The 16,317-nt window shown below is 41.9% G+C and overlaps 1 protein-coding gene across 1 annotated transcript in view; it reads right to left on the bottom strand.

Moving 5' to 3' along the window:
* Window positions 1-5,633: 5,633 nt before the first annotated feature.
* LOC145411029 (uncharacterized) overlaps window positions 5,634-16,317 on the bottom strand; it is a 132,901-nt gene continuing 122,217 nt past the window's right edge. The window contains exons 5-6 of the mRNA XM_080281090.1: window positions 15,405-15,580; window positions 5,634-5,767 (exon numbers count right to left, since the gene is read on the bottom strand). Coding sequence (XP_080137216.1) covers window positions 5,634-5,767; window positions 15,405-15,580 — 310 coding nt within the window. The remainder of the gene's footprint in view (window positions 5,768-15,404; window positions 15,581-16,317) is intronic.

Genomic DNA, 16,317 nt, shown 5'->3' on the forward strand with positions numbered 1-16,317 from the left:
ATTCACTAAAAAAAGTCTCTCCCCCTCACTACGAGAGGTCCCCCCCCTCCACTACAAGAGGTCACCCCCTCCACTACAAGAGGTCTCCCCCCTCCACTATAAGAGGTCACCTCCACTACAAGAGGTCTCCCCCCTCCACTATAAGAGGTCACCCCCTCCACTACAAGAGGTCTCCCCCCTCCACTATAAGAGGTCTTCTCTCCAGTACAAGAGGTCTCCCCCCTAGACTACAGAAGTCTTTCGCTGCAAGAGGTCTTCCCCTTTCGCTACAAGAAGTCTTTCTCTTCACTATAAAGCGTCTCCTCAGCTGAATACAATTGTTTGGAGGTAGCAAGAATCAGCCAACAAATGACGTCACCGAACTGAAGGTGTTAAGTACAAAGGCAGTTAATACAGTGGGCCGTATTCTAGGTGGCACAGGAGGTTTCGTAGAACAATATTCTTAGCGATTTATCTTGCATATCGCACCTTAATTTTCCTTCATGCTATTAATATAGATCTTGTACTGACAAAATTTGATTCAGTAAGTTACAAGAGGGTAAAACAAATGTAACAGACAAAATAAATCGCTAAGGAAGAGGCGTTCCGAAATATCCAAGGCGACTGGCAATAGGGTCCAGTGTCTGCCAGCGTCTTCTCCAGTACAACAGAGGTCTCACAGGTTTAAGGCAAGAGTTATAGATGAGTCTATTGCATACATTAGCCACCAGCCATGTGCAAAGCTAGCATATAGGGATACAAATTTGGACTGTTGAATTTAGCTGAAAATTTGGTATCTGCAATGGGAGGCTCAGGTTTAGTTAATATAATAAGAGTATTGGATTAGGACTTATGCCACAAATACAGTGAGCATCTGTTTTAGTTGGCTCTTCTCAAGCACACTGTTTGACTAGATATATATGATTTAGATATTCAGACCTAGAGAAAAGACCGCCACGCTTTTTAAGCATATCAGAATGTTGCACATAATGCCACACAACTCTTTAATAACTTTGAATAGTTACTACACCAGAGATCAGACTGTTCAGTCCAATCCATTGTGTGAATGAAAAATTATCCCTTTTTTTTTTTTTGTGGGTGTGTCCATATTTTTCAGCAGAAAGGTGTTTCACCCAGATCATCTGAAAAAGTTAGCAATTTTTTGCACAGGGTCAAACCTTTCTCTGTTTTGATCATTAATGCAACTAAGGAAATGCATTAAGGCTACCGTTATCAACCACTCCACAAATGGTGGCTATAGTGAGGGGAACATGCTGACGCACCCAAGTCAAAGACACATGACTCGTACTGTCTCCTAGAACCTTGAGGACGCTGCACGTCAGTTGATGTCAGAGACGAGACTGTTTTCAACCTGTCCATCAGAGAGGCTAAATCATGACCTTTCCAAAACCTGCCTTCATGTCATTTATCGCTCGGTAGTTTTCATCACTGCCAGTCGATGGGGTATTATGGTTATGTGTCTTCTCGTGCAAGCAGGTGGTGCATTTGGAAGGGTGATGGCTCTCGGGGCCTGGCTGCCTGGTCTCAGTGCCTGAGCTCACAGGCCCTGTGAGATTGTTAATGACCCTAGCTTCCATGACTGACATTCAGTTGAATTATTATTATTACTGTTATTATTATTATTATTATTATTATTGTTATTATTATTATTATTATTATTATTATTATTATTATTATTTGGTGAGGCTAGGAGTTAGAGGAGCAGAGGAAGGGTAGGATGCCATACCCCTGGAACAGCTTCTGTATGGATGCAGGGTGCAGCCCAAGAGGGTTACAGCAGGAAAACGCAAGGCATGACCCTTTTTTTTTAAATGGCACCTACAAACCAGGATAACGACGGGCCCCAAAGGCGCTATGGCATACAGTACACTTTAGGGGATCACTAACATGAGAAACTGCTTGGGGGAACGTAGTAGCCTAGGTGCTGGAACATATTGGAGTGAGCTTGGTTCACACGGTGCAGACAGGAGCAGCAAGCTGTCTGGGTCGGAGACAGACTCACCTCCTGGCACTATTTGTCAAGCATAGCCTCCTCTATATTTTACTACAATTTAGGAGCTGTGAAGTTTCAGTTTTTCTTAACTTGGGCTGCATCTACAGGATCCTATCACTAACCACCGTTATTGGAATGGCAGTTAAAAGCAGCAAAGAGTTGCCTTTCCTTATGCAATGAAATGTTCGACTGTGAACTTAATTTACTTTTGTAATATTGATTTTAGAGATAAATATGCATTCCACGGTGGACTAAACCTTTCATTCTGATACTGACATAGGCACCGAGAACTTAAGTACATTATACTTAAGATTAATGTATACTTTTAAAGAAAGCAAAGGCAAAGTTATGCAGTAACAGAATATTATTGCAAGTCATTTTAGTCATCAGGGTGCCAAGGCAACTCAGTAGCATTTTTATATTTTTATATGCTGCTGTTCAGTTAATTTTTTGAAACTGTTCGTCAGGCTATCTTTCTACAGTATTCATAAGCTTTCCCACAAGTTTTTCAATAATTATATATATACAGCATTCGCAAGACCTGGGGAAATCATCCATTATTTCAACTTTTATCCATCTATCTATTGCCAGACGCCTTAATCCCGTACGGGGTGACCACAAACAAATTGCCTCCACGTCGCTCTGTCCCCCGCCATTTCACTGCCCTGCTCCCAACTCACACACCCCTCTCTCATATACCTCTCCACTCCATCCCTCCATCTCATCCTTGACCTTCCCCTCCCTCTCCCCCCCTCCACCTCACTCACATACGCTGTCCTCGTCAGTCTCTCACCCTTCATCCTCTCCAAATGGCCAAACCACCTCAGTGTGTTCCTCCTAACGCTTCCTATTACATCCACATCCACACCACAACGCTCCTTTATATCCTCATTTGTCAGCCTGTCTCTCCATATGACTCCACAGGCTCCTCTTAAATAACTCATTTCCACTGCTCTCACTCTTTACTTTAGTCCTTCCAACAACGTCCAAGCTTCACTTCCATACGTTAGAGTTGGTATCACAATATTGTCATGTAGTAACTTTTTCACTTCCATACTCACTTCCCTGTTTCTTATCACTACTTTCAAGGAATCAGCAACCTTTCTTCCTTGTTGTACCCTTTCAAGCACTTCACCCTCCAAACTTCCATCCTTAATCATCACACTCCCCAAGTACTTAAACGTACTCACCTTTTAGCATACCATTTAATATACATCGTTGATTGCAAAGTCTGTTTTAAGAATCTGCTTTTCCATGGAGTCAAGCAGCATCGTAAAAAATGACACTGCCTGTCTGTAAATCTTAAGTATTGTCACTCTGGATCCCAATATCTTATCCTAACATCACACATTTCTGTAATTCTTAATGTTAAATGTCAAAGATATAAGCTCACTGTTATAAATCATACAGGATAAATGGTGAGGACACGAGACCTATCATAACATCTCACTGTAAAAAAGAACAGATTTTCCTCAAGTGCTCGCACACATTTTACATATGTTGTTCTTATTATTATATACAGTACTTATACAGAGAAAATCAGCAGGTGCTTGTCATTATTAAATACCATATATTTATACCCATTCACTAACCATGGTATTCATCTGATGATTTTAATGATCTGAATCATGTGTTCAGTCACTGAGTGTTACACACACACACACACACACACACACACACACACACACTGTATGTCTGTCTGTCTGTCTCTGTCTCTGTCTGTCTGTCTGTCTGTCTCTCTCTCTCTCTCTCTCTCTCTCTCTCTCTCTCTCTCTCTCAACTTTTAAGAACAAGTGGTGCGGCTGAGGACTGTATCAAGGTTAGAATGAATGAGTATGTAGGTGGGAGAGGCAAGGCAGGTTATGTCCTCACAGATGTCCCACCCTTATCATCAGCTCTCCGGCCACAACCCTGTAAAAGAGAAAAGGAAGCTCTGTAGAGGAAGGGAAAGGGACATATGAGGTGGTTGCAAAGGTAGAGACGATTTCGTGTGTGTGTGTGTGTGTGTGTGTGTGTGTATTTTACAAAGGGCATGCTAAATCATGTATGTTCTTCCTGGCCTCTTCAGACTGATTTTGTTGCTTCCCTCGAATATATAGCAGCTTAAGAGAGTGGGAGTGGGGAGAAGTGTGGCTGAGAGTGCGAGAGAAATGAGTAAAAACAAAATAACCAGGAGACTTAACCCTCGCCAAGTTACAGAGTTTTTGCGAGTTCCCATGGAGAAGAGATGATACGCTCTTACATGTAACTATTAAGTATAAAGATACTGATCTGGGTAGTTACTATAGTTATCTTGCTAGAAATATAACAATACTATAACGGTAGTGTGGTATACTTACAGAAGACTGCATAGAGATTGCCACACAAAAGGCAACTCTCTCCTTCCATTGCTGGCTGTGAGAGAGATCATGATCATCATCATCATCATCATCATTATCATCATCTTCATCATCATCATCACGGTAATCCATTATTTCAAACAGATGTGTAGCGACCAGAAAAGGGGAAAGGGAAAACAAAATCGAGAAGCCGTCAACAGAGTGCTCAGTACAGTGGGTCTAAAAACCATTCATTAATCATCAAATAATATATACATGATTAGAGTCTGTCGTAATTATCATACTTAACGCCTTACTGTACATGCACCTGAGCTACCCTAAAGTGCATAATTAGAATTCAATAACCGTGAATAACAGAGACGCGACAAGAAAGGAAGGAGAGGTTTGGAAAGTAGGAAGGAATTAGAGAGAGAGAGAGAGAGAGAGAGAGAGAGAGAGAGAGAGAGAGAGAGAGACTGAAGAGTAAAAGGAGCATAGATAAAAACGTGAATTACAGAACAGCCATTTAAACCACCTGGAATTCCCCAAATTAAAAACTTTAAAAACTAATGCTGTATTTTCTACCTACCTACGTAAATGTTAACTCCATGCAAATTGATTCTTGCTCCAGGAACATAACTTTTACTCTCACTCATTCATCAAATTACTTTAGATGTAAAACTTTCTGTGCAGTACTGAATAGTTTTACCTGCTTGCCCTACTGTCTGTTTTCTCGGGTGTGTGGGAGTGTTTCTTATTTACCTCATAAGAATGTGAACTTGGCTTACCTGAGCCGAAGAAGCTGTGGAAATCTAGAGAGAGAAAGAAGAGAGAGAAATAATGCGTCAGTCTTGCTGTCCACTTTAATATGCTACGTACATTTGCATAATAATAATAATAATAATAATAACAGTAACAAGTCAAGCATCTTATTATATCCTATGACATACCGAACTATGTAAAAATTGCCCTTCCAATCAGCTAATACATAGATTTGAGTTACGAGCACCAAAAGAACGAGGTACACACACACACACACACACACACACACACACACACACACACACACACACACACAAAACACACACACGCATCTATCATATCTATCTATCTTTCTATATCTATGTATCTTTATCTGTTTATGCATCTATCTATTTATCTATCCATATGCACACACGTATCTATCATATCTATCTACAGTATATCAATCAGTCTATATCTATCTCTGTCTACACACACACACACACACACACACACACACACACACACACACACACACACACACACACGTCCATTCATCCACACACCCACACAAATACACGTTACTCACCGAAAAAATTAGTAGCATTGTTGGCTGCGTCTTGAGACATGTTGGTTCGAGGAGGTGGCGGTCGGGTGGTGGTGGGGGCCTGCGTGGTGGTGGTGGTGGTGGTGGTGGTAGTGATGATGGGCAGGTCTGAAAGGTGGCCAAGGAGAATGCAAAAATAAATGTGGCTAGAAACAATAAATTAGGTTACAAAATAATACGAGCTAGTACAAAAATAAATACTTACTTGGACTCGGCTGTCTGAGGCAACTGATAGCAAACCCTTTTCTGTATCCTCCTACTTTCTCTATACTAATTTCAAAGCCAAAACTGGATGTGTATATGTGGGCAACGACCTATCTTGCTCTCGTGTTCCTGAACTTGATTCTTCTGAATTCTCTACTCTTTGGCTTCGGCTCTTCTGTCATTCTCTGACTAAATATATCTGTGCTGTTTACTTACCTCCTAACTCTACAATAAAAAATTCTTCTACTATCTTACTTCTATGATGGAACACATTCTATCCATTGCTCCTTTCTCTGAAATCTCCATTTTAGGAGATTTTAATGTTCACCACCACCTTTGGCTCTCCTCTTTTCACTAATCCGCCTGGCGAACAAATCCTACATCTTTTCTATTCTTCTAGAGCAGCTTTTACAGCACCCTACCCGTATCCCTGACCGCCTTGGAGAGAGCTCCAACATCCTTGACTTCTTCCTTACAACTATTCCTTCTGCATACACTGTTAATCGTTTCTCTCCATTGGGCTCCTCCGATCATAACCTGTCCTATTGCTCCGGTACAGCCTGTGGACCCTCCAAAGAAACATCGTCTGTGGCACTTTGGAGCTCCAGATTGGGAGGCCCTAAGGCTGTAGGCCTACTTCTTTGATTTTCCCTGGAATGATTATTGCTTCCATGGCCGAGAGCCATCTAAGTGTGCCTTGCACATTACGGAGGTTATTCTCTCGGGCATGGAAGCATACATTCCTTTCTCATATCCTCTGACTAATGGAAGAAAGCCTTGGTTTAATCACGCATGTTCTAATGCTGTCCGCAACAAAGAGAGGGCCTATAAATGGTATTGAAGCCAACCCACCCCTGAATCACATCATTTATACGTTTCTGCCTGGAATCGTGCTAAGTCTGTTCTTCGCTCTGCTAAAAATAATTTCATCCGTACTAAATGCTCTCAACTCTACAACTCGAATTCTTCCTGCTCCTTCTGGCACCTTGCCAAAAACCTTTCTAACAACTTTACCTCATCATCCTTCCCTCCTCTTTTCTACTCTGATGGCTCTGTAGCTATTTCTTCTACTGAAAAAGCAGATCTCTTCACTCAGACTTTCTCCTCTAATTCCAACTTAGATGATTCCGGTGCTGTTCTTCCATCACTTTCCCCCCTCTGACTTCCTCATGGCTGACATTAAAATTTCTTCAGCTGATGTGTTTTCTGCCATCACTGGCCTCAATACTAACAAGGCATATGGGCCTGATGGAGTCCCTCCTATTGTCCTCAAGAACTGTGCTTCTGTGCTTACACCCTGCCTAGGTAAACTCTTTCGTCTTTGTCTTTCAACTCGTACCTTTCCTTCTTGCTGGAGGTTTGCTCTCATTCAGCCAGTCCCAAAGAAGGGTGACCATTCCCAACCCTCTAACTATCGTCCAATTGCTTTAACATCCTGTGTCTCAAAAGTTTTCGAGTCTATTCTTAACAGAAGAATTTTAAAGCATCTTTCCTATCACAACCTTCTTTCTGATCGTCAGTAAAGGTTCCGTCAGGGACGCTCCACTGGCAATCTTCTCACCTACCTTTCAGGCTCATGGTCATCCTCCTTTCGGGACTTTGGCTAAAGGTTTGCCATTGCACTTGACATGTCAAAGGCTTTCGATCGAGTTTGGCATAAATCTTTAATTTCCAAACAGCCCTCTTACGGTTTCTATCCTTCTATCTGTGCCTTCGTTTATAGCTTCCTTTCTGGTCGTTCTATAGCTGTTGTTGTAGACGGCCATCGTTCTTCTCCTAGATCTATCAACAGTGGTGTTCCTCAGGACTCTGTCCTATCACCAACTCTCTTCCTTTTACTCATCAGTGATCTTCTAAGCTGTATATCTAATCCTATCCGCTCATACGCTGATGATTCCACCCTTCACCTTTCCATTCGGTTTCCGCAACGTCCATCTCAGCAGTTACTTCAACAAACAAGGGATGAGACTATGGCACACCTAATGTCTGACTTGGCTCGTATCTCTGACTGGGGTAAAAATAATCTGGTTGTTTTTAATGCATCTAAGACTCAGTTTTACACCTATCAACCCGTCAACATCTTCCACAGGAGTACCCACTGATGCTTAATAATCTCCAGCTCAATCCTGCATCATCCTCGAACATGCTTGGGGTTTCATTCACACGGGACTTATCTTGGAAAGATCATATTGCATCTCTTGTAAAATCTGCTTCTAAGAGATTAGGTGTGCTAGCCCGCCTCCATGCCTTCTATACCCCTGAACAGTTGTTGACTTTATACACGGGTTTTATTCGCCCCCTGCTTAGAGTCAAAGGCTTTTCGTCTCATCAGCTCTCCTAGTCTTACTGGCTCCCTTCAGTCTTTGTCTCTTTGCCACACTGTTGCCTCTTTCTCTCTTTTCTACTGCTAGCTCCATGGTCACTGCTCCTCTGAACTGTCTGCTTGCATCCCTCCACCTCTACGACGGGTGCGTAGCTTCCGTCTAGGAACAAACTCTCATCCCTTTTCTGTCCATCTCTCTGATACAGGAGTTAACCGTTACACCCAGTCCCTCATTTATGCAACAGGTCAACTCTGGAACTGTCTCCCTCTGTCTGTAATTCCTACTTCCTATGATCTCCAGTCTTTCAAACGCAGTGTGTCCAGGCATCTTGAAATGAATGGATCTTGAATTTGGCTCTTTTTCATTTTTTTCATTTTTTTTTTTTTGAGGGAACATTTTGCGGGCTCAGCCTTTGGTTCCTTCTTCCTCGGATAAAAAAACATAGGTCTCAGAAAACGGTAAATAAAGTCCCAGAAAATAAGAATGGGGTGTACGAATAACTTCTTCATGCCGAGGACGCCTTATTCATCTCATTTTGGCTGCAACCATACAATTTTAGCCAATTTTGAATATCTGTGATGAAGGTTATTTCGAGAGAGAGAGAGAGAGAGAGAGAGAGAGAGAGAGAGAGATTTAATACATGAACACTGAGGCACAGTTTACAGGAGTTAATTGCTGTAGCATATTTTTTGATGCCCTGGCGCCAACTTTTTGAAACAAATATATGTACAATAGAGCGCAATTAGCCTTAGTTATTACTGCATGACCAGTTTTATGAAGGTGTCAAATGATCAAATCTGTTCAATTAGAGAAGAGCTGAATGGTAAGAACTTTTTTTTTTTTTGCAGAATTTTCTTATTTGATGACAACGAAATAAATAATGCTGAGAGAAAATAAAATGCTATATTCCTTTAACCTGACCGATAATTGCCACCTCCATCCTTCATGCAGAGCTGTAACAAAAGATACTGCTAAGTCTAATGAGATATTGCTAAAACTTAATGAATAAAAAAAAATAACGTAATGAAATAGTGCTATAACCTTTGAGGAAAACTGAGAACTCATGACATATTGTTCAAACTCGATGATGTATTGCTAAACAGGTTAGTGATAATCAAACGAATTCCACCATCAAACGTATGAAAGAAATATTGATTCTGGCTGGACTATACCCGACTTCAGTGAACACACACACACACACACACACACACACACACACACACACACACACACACACACACACACACACACACACACACACACACAAATGATCCACTACATCCTCTCATACACACATACATCCCCTCCACACAAACACACACACACACAGAGTGATCCACTATAACCTCTCATACACACATAGCCTACACCCCCCTCCACACACACACACACACACACACACACACACACACACACACACACACACACACACACACACACACACACACACACACACACACACACACACACACACACACACACACACACACACACACACACACACACACACACACACACACACACACACACACACACACACACACACACACACACATTATGAACAATAATCACAGTGTATGGAAAACTTGTTGATGCAATAGTCAGAGTGTCAGTTTCTCAAAATTAAAGAAAATAAATGGGTACGAGGTGGGTGAAACGGCTGTCATTCCCACCCGCCTCCCTTTCCTTTTTTTTGGAGAGAGAGAGAGAGAGAGAGAGAGAGAGAGAGAGAGAGAGAGAGAGAGAGAGAGAGAATTCTGTATTGTTACCTGATTTCAGAGTTAGAATGAGTTATTATTTTTGTTTTACCTACGCGGAATGATTCATAAGGTCCGTTTCCGAGGTCTAGCAGTCCAGTATCGTGTCTATCGCAGGTGGCATCACACCGTCACATGCCCCCACTTGGATGCTTATTCTTTACGTAGATGGTAGGATGTGAGGTTTTCATTTGAGGCCGGAGCTAGCTGTGTGTGCGTGTGTGTGTGTGTGTGTGTGTGTGTGTGTGTGTGTGTGTGTGTGTGTGTGTGTGTGTGTGTGTGCTTTTTGTGTAGGTGTTTTCGTTGTTATTTCTAGCCGCTGATGTATTTTTTCAGCTGTTGTTCTCCCTTGGTGTGTGTGTGTGTGTGTGTGTGTGTGTGTGTGTGTGTGTGTGTGTGTGTGTGTGTGTGTGTGTGTGTGTGTCTGTGTGTGTGCGTGCGTGAGTTCGCCTGTGTTTGTGTAGGTGTTTTCTTTGTGTTATTTCCAGGCATCGATGTAGTTTTTCAGCTGTTGTTTTCCCCTGATGTATGTGTGTGTGTGTGTGTGTGTGTGTGTGTGTGTGTGTGTGTGTGTGTGTGTGTGTGTGTGTGTGTGTGTGTGTGAATCGATATCCCACACATCACATCGATCTACCTAACTCACCATGAATAACTCTCTCTCTCTCTCTCTCTCTCTCTCTCTCTCTCTCTCTCTCTCTCTCTCTCTTCCAGCTGCCTCTAATTCACGAGATAATTACGTTGTATGAATTGACTACTATTGATTATATTACCGTACCTCACTTTAGGATGGAGGCCTTTTTCTTTTCCTTTCTTTCTTTTTTGTTCTTTTCATTCTTTCTTTCTTCATCACTATAAAGTTGTGGGTTGGCATTTTAATGGTGTTTAGTTTTGACTGTGTGTTTGTTTTTGTTTGAGTTCGTCCGCTCGTTAATGTATTTTTCTGTTGTTCCTCCTTATTCTCTCTCTCATTTCTCTCTCTCTCTCTCTCTCTCTCTCTCTCTCTCTCACACACACACACACACACACATGTAACTTGCAATACTTTGGTGATAGAAACTCCGTGTACAAACAGCTAATTAAGGAGTTTATTACGAGCTCACAACAAAATAGTCTGCCCTTCTTGAGTGTCTGCTCTGAACTGACGCAGTAGCGCCATCTTCCCAGGCTTGGGACTCTGGGAAAGCGTGCTAGGTCAGCAAGTTTAGTGGGGGCATGTATGCATTGGGGGGGGGGGCATATATACATTGGGGGTAGACATATTGTAGGGGGGTACACACACACACACACACACACACACACACACACACACACACACACACACACACACACACACACACACACACACACACCCACACACTTGCTGGAGGGATTGAGAGTATGGAAAAGCTAATGTGATTTTACTCTGAGGACAGTGAGTGAACGATCAAGGTCATGGGAAATGGTAAAAATTTTGCTTCTACAGCTCCTGGTGTGCTGATCTGGTTTGGTGTAAATTTAGTGGAAGAGTTAATGGTCAGTCAAGGATGAAAAGATTCGGTTTTTAGAACCGTAAGTCATAGGTCAAGGTCAAAGATAAGGTCAGATAAATCAATTTTGTTTCACTCTGGAATAAACTTGGTGAAATGGTTGAGGGTAAGACAAGGATGAGGTATTCGATTCTGAGAAGAATCTGTCGGTCATGGTCACAGGGCAAAGTTATGTGTTCGACCTGTAGACCAACAACGAGGAACTCTGTGAGTGCTCCTTCTTGCTGTTAATGAAATCTGGTTTGTAAGACAGACAAGGAAAGTGAAAGGTATAATCCTGCAAACAGTATATCCTAGTTACATGAAACTGATCATAGATTTAGTTGAGACTCCTGTCCTAGTGTCATATGGTGTATTGAACATAACATAACGTATTTATTCGGTTCTGAATTACTGCCATTCAGGAATGACATGGAAACTGGAGTTATATAAATTTTTTGTACTAAAATATAATGGAAGTTCATGAAAGGAATATTGTACGACAAAGCCCCCTCATTCACATTATACATCAGTACCTTTTCTAGATAACATTAGAATTACTAAAAGTTTGAAATACTACTTGTCCATTGTGTAATTCATGAATCAATAATGACGAAACGGAGAAAGAAAAAAGAATAATAAGAATCTGAATCCCAAAACGCTTCTTAATTGCATCTAAAGGGCTTCTCCTTTAAAAGGTTGTAGTGGCTGCACCTCAGGTCATTTGAACGTGAACCCAGAGGACTGTAGGTCAAAGCTATTTCCTTTTTCGCAGTCCACCATAATCCTTTCGAGGGATAAGGAGGGGAATGAGGGACGTTTGCATAACAGGGCAGCTTCACCGCCCGCCATAGCGGTGCCAGTACGTGAAAGCGTCCCTCTCCATCACCTGCTTTATAAAATATATGACATAAAAGTTATGTGCTCTGGTACGTGTCTCTATAAAGAATATATATATATATATATATATATATATATATATATATATATATATATATATATATATCGATAGCGTGGCCTTAGGTACTTTTAGGGAGATAGGGCAATCGATTATGGACCGTTAAGCTCAGCCAGAATGAAGCGGTGAGACGCAGTGTCAACGAGGTGAGTTACAGTACTCTTGGGTTACAAAGTTAATTGAACACAGTTATTAAAAAGTGAATTACAGTTTAGCAGTGCGTGACCCTGACGTAGGACCTTCTCTCTAGCCCTTCTCTCCCCTTTCTCTCATCTGGGGGGGGGGAGGATGTGTATGTCTGGCAAATTTCTTATCACGTGGACTAGCTGGCTACAGCTGGTTACTCCACGTGTTTGAATACGTCATGAAATTCTTGTTCGTCTGGCTATGAGGAAGTTTGAGATACATAGTATGGTTAAGGATCTTGATGGTCTGGGACAACAAAGGTTGTGGATATACATTATATGGAATGACATTCTTGGTTCGTCTAGGTAAGAGGATGTGTTCTGTAACTCTTCCAGGAGAACTCAGACATGACTACCTGTTTTACATATTGTTACCTATAGGTATATAGCTACATACAGTATTGTGTTATATTATGCCCATATATATATATATATATATATATATATATATATATATATATATATATAGATATATATATATATATATATATATATATATATATATATATATATATATATACAGTATATACACTCGTATATATGTACGTGTGTGTGTGTGTGTGTGTGTGTGTGTGTGTGGAGCCAGGATTCAGAGGGTTTGCATGAAGAGTGAATCACTGGAGTGGCATACTTCAGTGGTCATGCTGATGGATGGCTCACCCAGTTTTGTACTTTCCCTTCCTTTGTTTTTAGATCCTGCCTTGCCCCAAGTTGAGGTGGGAGAAAAGGCCAGGATAGTGGAGATGACGGTGTGCGTAGAATTGATATCATACTGTAAAATAACAAGGAGTGGCCGAGAGTATGGGTGAATTTTCGGGAGAATTAGAATCTGGGTCACCATGTCGTGTAATCCATATGCCTAATTGAAGGTTGGTGAATTTCTTTCGACTCGTGTGATTATCAAATAGTGCAGCATATACTGAGGGCGAGATCACCCCGAAACTAAACTACACGTCAAACCAAAGTCCAGGTATGATATGTCTTTTTAAACTCTTAGAAACAAAGCATCGGCCTTTAACTATTTATTTCCTACTTATGTAATAAAAAAAAACATAACTGCTGTCTATGAAAATCCGTTTTAAGCTAAAGTATTTCAGTGCTATTGGATTATGTATTATTTTTGAAAGTCACCACTCTCTGTTATTGTATTTTTACACAAATTACCTAAAAATAAGCCACAACGTAAGCCGAAAGCATGACGTAAACATTCAGGAGTTGAGTTAGTGGTGGGTGTGAGTTGGGTAGGAACTCCCGCCATAAGTTGCTAGGTTAACTGACTAAATGTACTGGTTATTGGACTCAGGATGTGCTTCACAGTGAGAGATCACGAGACAGTCGCGGAAGATGTACACAGTTGTCGTGTACAGTTTGACCGACTCGGGAAAATATGAAGGTAAGGACCCGGTACACTATCTCCCACCCTTGTTTATTGTGTAGATCGATCCTTTTAATAAATACCCCAGTTCTTCCTCTCTCCTGGCTTTCCGTGTAATGGTATTGTGCTTACGTTGTACGTAGCTATAACAGAAGTAAGTAATGAGAGGCTCAAAGTATTGTAAATGTTTGTTTACTATGGCTAAAATTCCACGGTAGATTTTTTCAACAAAGCGCAGGCGTACTGACAAGGCATGTTAGACTGACGTTTAAATTTCTCGTAGCAGTCGGAAGTAATTAATGTATACCCTGCAATGATAAAGAGGCAATTAGTCTGAACTGTGGTAATGTTGGGAAAGTAGACTTATTATAACTTCACATAGCGTGAGATTGTGGTAGGTTTGCAACCTTGCACGTGCGAAGTGAGGTTTGCCTTTACTTCGTGAAATTGTTTAAATTATGTCTGTTTGTGCTGGAGCGCTGCATACTGGTGTTAGTCCATTTTCACTGGATTACTACATTCATATAGGCTTAGGTATCAGAGAAAGGATAGTTCAAAGAAACTAGTGGTTTCTTTAGGTATCGTAGTGAAACAGGCGATTAAGTAGGCTGATAGACATATGCAGATTGCCATATTTACGCCCGTGCTGTCGAAGCGAGAGCAGGGCAGTATTTTAATCGTGTGTGTGTGTGTGTGTGTGTGTGTGTGTGTGTGTGTGTGTTAAAACTGTTTTGATCCAGTTTGGACCCAACTTGGTGGAAGGGTTGGATGTCTTCTCAGGAACTAACATATACCGGTTTTTAAGAACAGTACGTCAGAGGACAGTGTCACATGGCAAGGTTAACTTGAAGGTTTGATCTGATATAAGCCAAACTTGGAGGAAGGGCTGAGGGAAAGGCAAGGATGAAATGACTGCCGAGAACAGTCAGTGGAAGGTCAATGTCAGACGCTGCATAACTTATACTGCCACATAGCCACCCATCCCATACTCACTCTCGCCTTTTCTTACCCATCCCACTTATCTCACACTTCGCCTTCTTCCTCCCCACCCACACCCAGACTCACATTCAGTCATCATTCCCTCTACCACCCATTTTTTTTCCTCCCACAGATCTACTCACACCCAGACTCATCTCTCCTCACTCATCTCCCTCTTCTGTCTTCTGCCTCATTTCCACCTCCTACTCCACACCCACAACCAGTCTCAACCTCACCTACTTCACACTGTCACTCCCCCACTTACCCCACACCCGGTCACTCCCCCACCCTCCCCACAGTTACTCCCCCACCCTCCCCACGCTGTCACTGCCCCAACCACCCAACACCCACACACTCCCTTGCCCGACCAACACCCTGTCACTTCCCCACCCAACCTGTACTTTCCTACCCACCCCACACTCACCCACACACACCCCACTCCCTCATTCCCACACGTACCTGGATGATAGACCGTTTTGGTGGTGTGGGCGTGGTCTGTGCCTGGTAGGGTCACGGTGCAACCCACAATGGTCTCTGGTTCGGTCTCGGCCCACGGTATGAGACCCCACGCACCTGCCGCCCACACGCCACTGTCCTCACGGCCACCGCTCTCACCCAGCACTACTACCTCTTGTCTGCCGTAGATAGATAATGCAAGTAGATAGATAAGGCAAATATGTAGATAACTGATACAGGCATAGAGGTATTGGAGATATTTATATAATGGAAGAAATGAAAATTACAGAGAATGGAGATAGATAAATGACGAATATTTATAGGTACAGTACTAGAGATATACAGTATAAATGATGGAGATCAGCTGATAAGAAGTCGATAATGGATATATGCAGATAAGTGAGACAGACAAGAAGTATATAGATAATAATCGGGATGTACAGGTAGCATAATGGAGATAGAAAATGGAGATGCAGAAGACCATGGAGATAATAAGTCATAGACAGGAAGTCGTACACAGGTTTTCACACCCAGCAAAGGTCTGTTGTTGCCACTCCGAGGCTTTTCTAGACTGGACGAGTGTCATCGTGAGCTGTTACTCGCGCATTGTAGTAAAGCATAGACCTGCTGCCTTAACACTGGACATCGAGACTATTTTGACCCTAACTTGGTCCAGATTTATACCCTCTTGCAGCCTATTTCACGTAGCTCGATGGCAGAATAAGACAATGCATTGGTTCTTCATCCTTTCCATAACATTTCTTAATGACTAGACTCATGTTCTGGCGTCAAAGTATTGCCACAGCTCAGCATTCAAGGTGGAGAGATTGCAGTTTTAAGCCAAGTTAGAGTAAAAATTTAGGAAAGTACAGTTGTCTGCATAGTTCCGTTCCTCCTCCTGCCCTTCAGTAGTTTA

Source organism: Coenobita brevimanus, chromosome 87 (genome assembly GCF_032717465.1).
Source record: "Coenobita brevimanus isolate Jiangsu-jjx chromosome 87, ASM3271746v2, whole genome shotgun sequence".
NCBI classification, from domain to species: domain Eukaryota; kingdom Metazoa; phylum Arthropoda; class Malacostraca; order Decapoda; family Coenobitidae; genus Coenobita; species Coenobita brevimanus.